At 43.1% G+C, this 12926-nt stretch overlaps 1 protein-coding gene across 1 annotated transcript in view; it reads left to right on the forward strand.

Annotated features, from left to right (window-relative positions):
- LOC115140170 (synaptic vesicle glycoprotein 2C-like) overlaps positions 1-12926 on the forward strand; it is a 76330-nt gene that overhangs the window by 47562 nt on the left and 15842 nt on the right. The window contains exon 3 of the mRNA XM_029678344.2: positions 11689-11869. Within this exon, the coding sequence (XP_029534204.2) occupies positions 11689-11869 (181 nt within the window). The remainder of the gene's footprint in view (positions 1-11688; positions 11870-12926) is intronic.

Below are 12926 nucleotides of genomic sequence, written 5' to 3' on the forward strand. Positions count from 1 at the left end.
ACCTGGGTGCGAACCAGGGACCCTCTGCACACATCAACAACAGTCACCCACGAAGCATTGTTACCCATCGCTCCACAAAAGCTACGGCCCTTGCAGAGAAAGGGGAACTACTACTTCAAGGTCTCAGAGCAAGTGACGTCACCGATTGAAACACTATTTAGTGCGCACCGCTAACTAAGCTAGCCGTTTCACATCCGTTACAGCCGCAGGCAGAACAGTTAAAACTGGAGCAGAAGCACGACCAAGTGGACTGGGGACAGCAAGGAGTCATCAGGCCAGGGAGTCCTGAGGCATGGTCCTATGGCTCAGGTCCTCCGAAAGAAAGAAAGAAAGAAAGGAAGAGAAAAAGAGAGAGAATTAGAGAGAGCATGCTTAAATTCACCCAGGACACTGGATAAGACAGGAGAAATACTCCAGATATAACAGACTGACTCCAGCCCCCCGACACATAAGCTATTGCAGCATAAATACTGGTGGCTGAGACAGGAGGGGTCAGGAGACACTGTGGCCCCGTCAGACGATACTCCCGGACAGGGCCAAACAGGCAGGATATAACCCCATCCACTTTGCCAAAGCACAGCCCCCACACCACTAGAGGGATATCTTCAACCACCAATTTACCACCAATTTACCAGACAAGGCCGAGTATAGTCCACGAAGATCTCCTCCACGGCACAAACCCAAGGGGTTCGATCTCTGCATTCTAGACTGCTCTCACCCATTTGGAGCCTAGTGCATAGATGTGTTGTGTCTAACACAGATGTCTGTTTGTTAGTCCATGTTCAATAGAAATGTAACACTTGTATGGGCTGTATTTGCAATATCACTATTACTTTGTCATCCCGTTTGTCAAGATGAGGTCAAGGAGTATCTTCCTAATGCCTTATACATTGATTCTGTGGTTGGCTTCAAGATGGCCGAATGGCTTGATGATTAGAAATTACCTCAGATGATGTCCCCATCTTTATTCCAAGATGGCGTAGCAGTGTGTTTTATCTTGTCCCGTCCTGTCCCGTGTAAATATAGTTTTCTTTTTGTGTATATTTTGTATGTATTGTAATCTCACTTTCCATCTATGGCTTGAATATACTATCCTGCAACCAGCCTCACCCAATGTGGTACGGATCTGCTATTTTTATACTTTAGAACCGGAACCCCCATCAGAAGCTAGCCAGCTAACTAGCTACTAGCTAGTAGTCAATTAGCCACTGCTAGCGGTCTTCACCGTTAACTCAGACACCAGCCAGCCTCGGTCAATACCTGCCAGTCTACACAGCGCGATATCAACCCAGAGCATATCGGACTGCTTTTTCTCTACCACATCTCCGGATTCCTACCACAAGCTCTGAACCTTTACACCAGATCATCGCAGCTAGCTAGTTGCAATCCGAGTGACTACTCATGGCTAACGTCTCTGTCCCAAAGCAAGCACCAGTTAGCCTTGAGCTAGCCTCAAGCTAGGCCCATCTCCTGGCAAGTCGAAGAGGTCCACCAGCTAATTATTGGGCTACAATACCTCTTTTGCCAATTGGATTGGACCCTTTACTGGCGACACGGAGCCATGCCAATCCATGACGACTGGTCTGCCGACATAATAGTCTGAGGTGGTTTCAACAGGCTCTTCCGTTGCGACGACGCTGAAGGCCCATCTGCTATCATCGGCCCGCTAGCTGTCTGAATCGCCGTGTCTCCAGCTTGCCTAGCGTAATGGCGACTACTGAATCGGCTCCCTGACTCACCTATTGCTACTCATTGGACCCTATGATCACTCGGCTACGCATGCCTCTCCGTAATGTCAATATGCCTTGTCTATTGCTGTTTTGGTTAGTGATTATTGTCTTCTTTCACTGTAGAGCCCCCAGCCCTGCCCAATATGCCTTAGATAGCCCTTTTGTCCCACCCCCCACACATGCGGTGACCTCACCTGGCTTGACTGGTGCCTCTAGAGACAAAACCTCTCTCATTGTCACTCAATGCCTAGATTTATCTCCACTGTACTCACATCCTACCATCCCCTTGTCTGAACATTATGCCTTGAATCTATTCTTCCACGTGCAGAAATATGCTCCTTTTACTCTCTGTTCCGAACGCACTAGACGACCAGTTCTTATAGCCTTTACCCGTACCCTTATCCTACTCCTCTTCTGTTCCTCTGGTGATGTAGAGGTCAACCCAGGCCCTGTAGCCCCCAGCATCACTCCCATTCCCCAGGCTATCTCATTTGTTGACTTCTGTAACCAAAAAAAGCCTTGGTTTCATGCAAGTTATCAGAAGCCTCCTCCCGAAGTTTGTTTATTCACTGCTTTAGCACACTCCTCCTTCCCTGATGTCCTAGCAGTGTCTGAATCCTGGCTTAGGAAGGTCACCAAAAATCCTGAAATTTCCAACCCCAACTACAACATTTTCCGGCAAGATAGAACTGCCAAAGGGGGCGGAGTTGCAATCTACTGCAGAGATAGCCTATAGAGTTCTGTCAAACTATCCAGGTCTGTGCCCAAACAATTCGAGCTTCTATTTAAAAAAATCCACCTTTCCAGAAACAAGTCTCTCACTGTTGCCACTTGTTATAGACCCCCCTCAGCCCCCAGCTGTGCCCTGGACACCATATGTGAATTGCCCCCCATCTATCTTCAGAGTTCATACTGTTAGGTGACCTAAACTGGGATATGCTTAACACCCCGGCCATCCTACAATCTAAGCTAGATCCCCTCAATCTCACACAAATTATCAAGGAACCTACCAGGTACAACCCTAAATCCATAACCATGGGCACCCTCTTAAGACCCTCTGTCTTCAACCAGGATCTCAGATATCACTGTCTCATTGCCTGTATCCGTAATGGGTCCGCGGTCAAACGACCACCCCTTATCATTGTCAAATGCTCCCTAAAACACTTCAGTGAGCAGGCTTTTCTAATCGACCTGGCCCGGGTATCCTGGTAGGATATTGACCTCATCCCGTCAATAGAGGATGCCTGGTTTCTCTTTTAAAGTGCTTTCCACACCATCTTAAATAAGCATGCCCCATTCAAAAAATGTAGAATTAAGAACAGATATAGCCCTTGGTTCACCCCAGACTTGACTGCCCTTGACCAGCACAAAAACATCCTGTTGTGTTCTTCATTTGCATCGAATAGCCCCTGCGATATGCACCTTTTCAGGGATGTCAGGAACTAATATACACAGTCAGTTAGGAAAGTTAAGGCTAGCTTTTTTCAAACAGTCTATGGAGAATAAGAGCACCTCCTCCCAGCTGCCCACTGCACTGAGGCTAGGAAACACTGTCACCGATAAATCTACGATAATCGATCATTTCAATAAGCATTTTTCTATGGCTGGCCATGGTTTCCACCTGGCTACCCCTACCCCTACCCCGGCAAACAGCTCTGCACCCCCTGCAGCGACTTGCCCAAGCCCACCCCCGCTTCTCCTTTACCCAAATCCAGACAGCTGATGTTCTGAAAGAACTGCAAAATCTGGATCCCTACAAATCAGCTGGGCTAGACAATCTGGACCTTCTCTTTCTAAAATTATCAACCCGAAATTGTTGCAACCCCTATTACTAGCCTGTTCAACCTCTCTTTCGTATCGTCTGAGATTCCCCAAAGATTGGAAAACTGCCGCGGTCATGCCCCTCTCCAAAGGGGCGACACTCTGGTTTCCGAGCTGATCATGGGTGCACCTCAGCCACGCTCAAGGTCCTAAACAATATCATAACCATCATCGATACAAGACAGTACTGTGCAGCCGTCTTCATCGACCTGGCCAAGGCTTTTGACTCTGTCAATCACTGCATTCTGATCGGCAGACTCAATAGCCTTGGTATCTCAAATGACTGCCTCGCCTGGTTCACCAACTACTTCTCAGATAGAGTTCAGTGTGTCAAATCAGAGGGCCTGTTGTCCGGACCTCTGGCAGTCTTTATGGGGGTGCCACAGGGTTCAATTCTCGGGCCGACTCTTTTCTCTGTATAAATCAATGATGTCGCTCTTGCTGCTGGTGATTATCTGATCCACCTCTACACAGACAACACTATTCTGTATACATCTGTCCCTTCTTTGGACACTGTGTTAACAAACCTCCAAACGATCTTCAATGCCATACAATTCTCCTTCCGTGCTTTTAAATGCTGTTAAAACTGTTAAAACTAAATGCATGCTCTTCAACCGATTGCTGCCCGCATCCGCCAGCCCGACTAGCATCACTACTCTGGACGGTACTGACTTAGAATATGTGGACAACTAAAAATACCTAGGTGTCTGGTTAGACTGTAACTCTCATTCCAGACTAACATTAAGCATCTCCAATCCAAAATGAAATATAGAACTGGCTTCCTATTTCGCAACAAAGCCTCCACTCATGCTGTCAAACATACCCTCGTAAAACTGACTATCCTACCGATCCTTGACTTTGGCTATGTCATTTACAAAATAGCCTCCAACACTCTACTCAGCAAATTGGATGTAGTCTATCACAGTGCCATCCATTTTGTCACCAAAGACCCATATACTACCCACCACTGCAACCTGCATGCTCTCGTTGCCTGGCCCTCTCTACATATTCATCGCCAAACCCACTGGCTCCAGGTCATCCATAAGTCTTTGCTAGGTAAAGCCCCGGCTTATCTCAGCTCACTGGTCACCATAGCAACACCCGTAGCACGCGCTCCAGCAGGTATATTTCACTGGTCATCTCCAAAGCCAACTCCTGCTTTGGCCACCTTTCCTTCCAGTTCTCTGCTGCCAATGACTGGAACGAATTGCAAAAATCCCTTTAGCTGGAGACTCTCTAACTTTAAGCATCAGCTATCAGAGCAGCTTACCAATCACTGTACCTGTGCACAGACAATCTGTAAATAGCACACCCATCTACCTCATCCCCATATTGTTATTTATCTTCTTGCTCTTTTGCACCCCAGTATCTCTACTTGCACATCATCATCTGCACAGGTATCACTCCATTGTTAATGCTAAATTGTAATTATTTTGCCTCTATGGCCTATTATTGCCTTACCTCCCTAATCTTATACATTTGCACACACTGTACATAGATTTTTCTATTGTGTTATTGACTGTACGTTTGTTTATGTGTAACTCTGTGTTGTTGTTTTTGTCGCACTGCTTTGCTTTATCTTGGCCAGGTTGCAGTTGTAAATGAGAACTTGTTCTCAACTGGACTACCTGGTTAAATAAAGGTAAAAAAAAAAAAAAAAAAATATCACCAAGTAAAATTATGAGTATGTGCAAATGTACTTGGAGAATAAATGTGATCCTGACTACGGCTAAGTGTGAATGACCCCAGTTTGACCCCTGGAATAAGAGAGTTAAATCAGACCCCCATCTATCCACAACAGCCTACTGGGGAGATGAGACCTGAAACAAGTCATAGAACAAATGAGGTGTATCTTGCTATACTCTGAATTTAAATGATTCGACCAGACATCATGGCTACAAGCTAAATTATATCACACCATGTGTAAGCGGAATATGGACAAATCTATCTTCAATCTGTTGTTTATCGTCATAGTGAGTGACATTTAGAATTAAAATGACAGCTCTGTAGTCATGAGGGAGTTATCCTTTCGACTCCATTTTATGTTTACTCGTCGATTTATCTGTTTATACTGTATGTAGGTTTATGTTTGTTTCTTGAACTGATGTATTTGGACGGTGTCTGAATCCTCTGAATCCTTTCGGAGGAATCGTGTTTGAGGGAAAAGCATTTATACTGTATATTTGTTGTTGTTGTACTTTTACCCCTTTTTGTGATATCCAATTACAAATGTACTTGGAGAATACAGTCTTGTCCCATCGCTGCAACTCCCCTACGGACTCGAGAAAGGCGAAGGTCTAGAGCCATGCGCACTGCTTCTGGACACACTGCTCATTTAACCCGGAAGCCAGCCGCACCAATGTGTCAGAAGAAACACCGTCCAGCTGGCGACCGAGGTCAGCTTGCAGGCGCCCGGCCCACCACAAGGAGTCGCTTGAGCTCGATGGGACATGGAAATCCCGGCAGGCCAAACCCTCCACAAACCCGGACCACACTGGGTCAATTGTGCACCGCCTCGGGTCTCCCGGTCTCGGCCGGCTGTGACACAGCCCGGGAACAAACCTGGGTCTGTAGCGACGCCTCAAGCACTGCGATGCAGTGCCTTAGTCCACTGCACCACTAGGGAGGCCCTCAGGAAAAGCATATTTACACTAGTCTCTTGACCAGGACGTCAATGCATTAAAGTGGAACTGACAGGATTTGAACTACTATGCAGATATGAAACAAACAGACAATCATAATATTAGTCAACAAAATATTCAATTCCCAGTATATGCAACAAAACCAACTTCATAAGAGGTTTTAAAAATAGGTTCAGTTTGACTCATAATTCCATTACATACAGAAAGTATTGTTGGCAGAATATATGGATGCAGTTCAATACACGATTAATATAACTCGCTAATACATTTCTTGGATGTATAAAAATATTGCTATCAGGTTGTAAATCACGCGCTGCCTGGAACATTGTTTGCTGCCTCCACCCATTCAGGACGCACTCTTTTATAACAAAAATATAAACTCAACATGCAACAATTTCAAAGATTTTGTTTTTCAGTCAATTGAAATAAATTAATTCACACTGCTATGCTTTATCTTGGCCAGGTCGCAGTTGTAAATGAGAACTTATTCTCAACTAGCCTACCTGGTTAAATAAAGGTGAAAAATTAATTGAAATAAAATAAAAAATTAGGCCCTAATCCATGGATTTCACATGGCTGGGCAGTGGTACAGCCATGGGTCGGCCTGGGAAGTCATAGGCCCACCCACTGGGGTGCCAGGCCCAGCCAATCAGAATGAGTTTTCCCCCACAAAAGGGCTTTATAACAATAGTTCTCTGCACCCCCCCATCCCCTCTGAAGAAGCCAGATATGGAGGTCCTGGCCTGCATTGTTACACTTGGTCTGTGGTTGTGAGGCCGGTGGTTTCATGCGGTCTGCGGTTGTGAGGTCGGTTGGAAGTACTGCCAAATTCTCTAAAATTACATTGGAGGTGGCTTACGGTAGAGAAATACATATTGAATTCTCTGGCAACAGCTCTGGTGGACATTCCTGCAGGCATCATGACAATTGCACACTCCCTCAAAACTTGAGACATCGGTGGCATTGTGTTTGTGACAAAACTGCACATTTTAGAGTGGCCTTTTATTGTCCCCAGCACAAGTTGTACCTGTGTAATGATCATGCTGTTTAATCAGCTTCTTGATATGTCACAACCTGCCAGGTGGATGGATTTTCTTGACAAGGCTAAAATGCACACTAACAGGGATGTAAACAAATATGTGCACCAAATTTGAGAGAAATAAGCTTTTTCTTCTGAGATCTTTTATTTTAGCTCATGAAACATGGGAATGACACTTAACATGTTCTGTTTATATTTTTGTTCAGTAAAGTTTCAATGACACAATATTTTCGACGAAAACTGACAAATGTAACTAAGGCTGGGAATGTCAATGCAATCAAACTAGCAAGGGCAATGATCACAAGTTAGTCATAATGTGGCTAATAGGATAGCGTATCTATTTATGTAACTATTTATTTAGCAAGATAAAAACACGGAGCCTAACATTAGCTAGCTGGCTGCTGCAGCTAGAGATGCAGGTGTCATTTGGTTAGCTAGCAATAAATGTGAATCGCTTTGCTAGCTAGCTAGTTATGCTGAACTTGAAAGACTTATCCATGTTGTGTTTATAAATTCACTCTGGCTATCTACTCCGATTTCTCATCTTAGCGTGCCAGAGGCCACCAAAATACCTGAGAAATGTATGAATGTTTAACACTTGTTGAATATGACCGGTGTGAGTAAATGTTGGCAAAAAAAGTGATTAAATTGTTATCAGCAGCACAGTTAGTCACAAATGCTCTAGATACCATGTAAACAGCCTAACCAGCTCTGCTAGGGCAAGTCAAATGGCCAGAGGGAGGTGTTCTCTCATTTTATGTCTGGAAGTAGCTCTGAATTTACTAATGGACAATCTGATAACGCTCTGAATTTAGGAACGACAGAGCGCACTATGGAGGCAATTCACAACCGCACCCTTAGTTGTCAATCAAATTTGTTTTGGCATATATCAAATGGGCGGGCAAGCAGGGAAATTCCCATTCAGTTGTCAAAATGTGGGTTGGGATAAGCATTGGCAGGCAAGCTGCAGAAGGATGAGCAGGCTACTTACTATTCCCCATCGTTTATCAGTGCAATTTTAAACTCCAACTAGCTGAAAACGTTTGAGTGGGTTTATCTAATGTTCCCTCATTAAATTTTAGCTCATCTCTCTCTGGCTAGCATTAGTTGTCTATGTTTTTGTTGCTGATGTGCATAACTGAGGTTAGAGAAAGCCTACCTTTCAAGATTGTTTGATCAATAGAACTGTGAAGTTCCCAAATGTAAGAGGACTGTTATATTTACATATTTTCAGAAATCCATTCAGGTGTATTTTGTGGCTTTTGACCAATGAGTTCTAATTATCTAAAGTCTGTTGCTGCTGCCTGTAAACACACAGTCCAGTTCAAAGGGAATGATGGCAGGCCCATGTGGTAAATGGCTTATTTGCTTATAGGCCTACTGTAGCTCTGATTGGCTATGGCTCACCGGTCTGCGTGGATGTTTTTATTAGGTTTTATTTACTGCAGTGTCTATTAATTGTCCAAACACATGGCCACTTTCCCAATCTATGTTGATATAGAGTTTTCACAAATACCTTATGTACAGTGGATTCGGAAAGTATTCAGACCCCTTCACTTTTCCACATTTTGTTATGTTACAGCCTTATTCTAAAATTGACTAAATAAAATAAAAATATCCTCATCACACAATAACCCATAATGACAAAGCGAAAACAGGTTTTTCGAAAACAAAATTGAAATATATATAAAATATATATTTAATATATAATAAAATAAGTATTCAGACCCTTTGCTATGAGACTCGAAATTGAGCTCAGGTGCATCCTGTTTCCATTGATCATCGTTGAGCTGTTTTTACAACTTGATTGAAGTCCACCTGTGGTAAATTCAATTGATTGGACATGATTTGGAAAGGCACACACCTGTCTATATAAGGTACAGTTGACAGTGCATGTCAGAGCAAAAACCAAGCCATGAGGTCAAAAAAATTGTCCGTAGAGCTCTGAGACAGGATTGTGTCAAGGCACAGATCTGGGGAAGGGTACCAAAATATTTCTGCAGCATTGAAGGTCCCCAAGAACACAGTGGCCTCCATCATTCTTAAATGGAAGAAGTTTAGAACCACCAAGATTGAACTCTTCTCCCTTTATGCCAAGAGTCACTTCTGAAAGAAACCTGGCACCATCCTTACAGTGAAGCATGCTGGTGGCAGCATCATGCTGTGGGGATGTTGTCCAGCGGCAGGGACTGGAGACTATAGTCAAGATCGAGGGAAAGATGAAAGGAACAAAGTGCAGCGAGATCCTTGATGCAAACCTGCTCCAGAGCACTCAGGACATCAGACTGGGGTGATGGTTCACCTTCCAACAGGACAACGACCCTTAGCACACAGCCAAGACAACGTAGGAGTGTCTTCGGGACAAGTCTCTGAATGTCTTTGAGTGGCTCAGCCAGAGCCCACAGGTGCTTCAACAAAGTACTGAGTAAAGGATCTGAATACTTATGTAAAGGTGATAGTTCAGTTTTTTTTTTACATTTGCAAAAATGTCTAAAAAACGTTTTTTCCTTTCTCATTATGGGGTATTGTGTGTAGATTGATGATGATTTAAAATAAATACTTTTTTCGAATAAGGCTGCAAGGTAACAAAATGTGGAAAAAGTAAAGGGGTCTGAATACTTTCCGAATGCACTGTAATTCCCAAACATTGTGTGAATTTGTGAAAATGTTAAAATTGCCATATCTAAGTGCTGGCTTGTTAAAATGCTTTCAGTTCCACTTTAAAGGTCCCATGATGCTGTTTTTTTTAACCTTAATATCAAATAATTTCTCTGTAACAATTAAGTACCTTACTCTGATTGTTTTCAGTTAAAATTGTACAAAATAAACAAAAATAGCTTCTTAGCAAAGAGCAATTTCTCAAGCAAGAATTTTGCTAGGACTGTCTGGGAGTGGTCTGAGTGGGGAGGGGAAACTGAAAAATAGCTGTTATTGGCAGAGAGGTTTGGAACTCTCTTATTGGTGTATTAACTAATTTACCAGGCAGGCCAAAACTCCATCCCACCAAAACAGGCTGAAATTTCTGGCAATTTTTACAATTTCTCAGTATTATTCTAACGTTTTAGTGTGGAAATATTAAGCCGAAAAATCCAGTTTTTTGACTGCACTGAGCCTTTAAATAATGTAATCCTAGAAATCCATACAAAATTGACGATTTGGCCATACCAGGACAATATAATTAAAGGTGGGTACTTTGAAGGCTTGAGAAGAGTACTCTCTTGTGAAGATTAGAGAAGAGCAGAGTTCAGTAACAGTACTTTGGTGTTAATAATACAGAAGAATGGATCATAGTGTTCCAGTCAGACACCAATATCATGATCATCAGTGTGGGAACCCCATGCTGTTTTGTCTGGGGCGTTGATTCCTCTCTACATTACAGACATTAAAAGGGAGCAGAGGCTTCTTTTTTAAAGTCACCCTGTATTACTGTCCACACTCTTTATCCCATTGATTTATGTTACACGAGTGGGTTCAGGTCTATTCCATTCTGTATTTACTCATCACATCACAGTGGGAATAGGAATGGGTTGCGTTTTACGGGAAGCAACCCCCCCCACCCTGTCAATCTTAATGTAGTTCCTTAGCATTCTTACATGTAACAGGAATTGTATAGTTCTTAGTGTAAATATTTATGAAGTGTACTCTTGGAATGTGCAGTAATTAAACACAAAACTGGAAGAAAAGTGGAATCAAGGCGAGAGAGATACTTTGTTGTTCTTTATCAACTTGTTCCTGCATGAGATATAGCTTTAACAGTCAAAAGTTAACATGAAAGAGCTGGATTTACTAAGTTGTTATTCTACCAAACAACACTTAAACATCTCCCCTCAGGAGAAGTGAAATGTATTATTCAACACAGATTGAGTCATTCAACAGATTTGGTGATTAAACGTTCTTATTGATGAACGATCATCAACACTAATGGGCCTTAATGGGACTCCATACTTTACTGTGACACTTTTACACCCTTCACTTTAGCAGCTAGCCCACTCTGACGAGCCATGAATGTGTGCGAGCCATTAATCTGTACGTTCCAAATGGCACCCTATTCCCTATATATTGCACTACTTTTGACTAGAGCCTTATGGACCCTGGTCAAAAGTAGTGCACTATAAAATAGGGTGCCATTTGAGATGTGTCCAATGTCTCCTGGCAGGGATCTGATGTCAGGTAGAGAGGGACTAGAAGTGATTATGACGTTGCATATTAAATAGCAGGGGATATATATTTTTGAACTTGTGTTCTGCTGAAGGATCCATTAGACCATATGAGTTCATTAGGATGAGCTTTTAAGAGCTACCGCAGCCGCTCTTAACTACACAGTCAAAATTCACTGAGTATTATTTGTTGATTTGTTTGAAGGTCCAAAGACAACTGCTTTGATAATTGCTTTGTGCTGTGCAGATAGACATGGTTCAAATCTAAAGTCTCCCCCCCCCTCTCTCTCTTTCTGCAGGCAGTATTGTGTACCTGGGGATGATGGTGGGGGCATTTTTCTGGGGGGGCATGTCAGACAAGGTGGGCCGCAGACAATGTCTGCTCATCTGCATGTGTGTGAACGGCTTCTTCGCCTTCCTGTCCTCCTTCGTTCAGGGCTACGGCATGTTCCTGCTCTGCCGCGTGATCGCAGGCTTTGGGTGAGTCTGAAAGACCAGGCTAAGAATGGAAAGCAATGTGCAATGTGCTACTTATGTCTTAAAGAATGGAGTCATGAATCCCCACAGTAATGCACATTAAACAAACAATAGGACACTGCAAACTCCAAATGACACTGGAGATTCAAACATGTATTGTGAGTTGTGACATGAACAAGACAACTGACTTAGCTATGTAGCCTAATTAGGACAAAACTACCTACCACCTTGATGAATCCTTTCAACTCCTTCATCAAATAGTCCTGCAGTTCTACTTTCTTGACTTCCTTTCACAGTAGATCATCATTAATTCATTATCTTATGTTGTAATTCATCTGTTTTGGTTTATTTAATGAATATGTACACTGAACAAAAATATATGCAACATGTAAAGTGTTGGTCCTATGTTTCATGAGCTGAAATAAAAGAGCTCAGAAATGTTCCATAAGCACAAAAAGCTTATTTCTCATAAATGTTTTGCACAAAATTGTTTACATCCTTGTTGGTGAGCATTTCACCTTTGCCAAGAAAATCCATCCACCTGACATGTGTGGCATATCAAGAAGCTGATTAAACAGGATGATCATTACACAGGTGCACCCTGTCCCAGCAACAATAAAAGTCCATTCTAAAATGTGCAGTTGTCACACAACACAATGCCACCGACATCTCAAGTTGAGGGGGCATGCAATTGGCATGCTGACTGCAACAATGTCCACCAGAGCTGTTGCCAGATAATTAAATGTTCATTTCTGGACCAAAGTCGCTTTAGAGAATTTGGCAGTATGTCCAACCGGCCTCAACTGTAGAACACATGTATGGTGTCATGTGGGCTAGTGGCCTGCTGATGTCAGCGTTGTTAACAGAGTTCCCCATGGTGGCGGTGGGGTTATGGTATGACCAGGCATACTCTACGGACAACGAAAACAATTGCATTTTATCGATGGCAATTTGAATGCACAGAGCTACGTAACAAGATCCTGAGGCCCATTGTCGTGCCATTCATCCGCCTCCATCCGCTCATATTTCAGCATGATAATGCACAGCCCCATGTCGTAAG

The sequence above is a fragment of the Oncorhynchus nerka genome, linkage group LG13 (assembly GCF_034236695.1).
Source record: "Oncorhynchus nerka isolate Pitt River linkage group LG13, Oner_Uvic_2.0, whole genome shotgun sequence".
NCBI lineage: Eukaryota > Metazoa > Chordata > Actinopteri > Salmoniformes > Salmonidae > Oncorhynchus > Oncorhynchus nerka.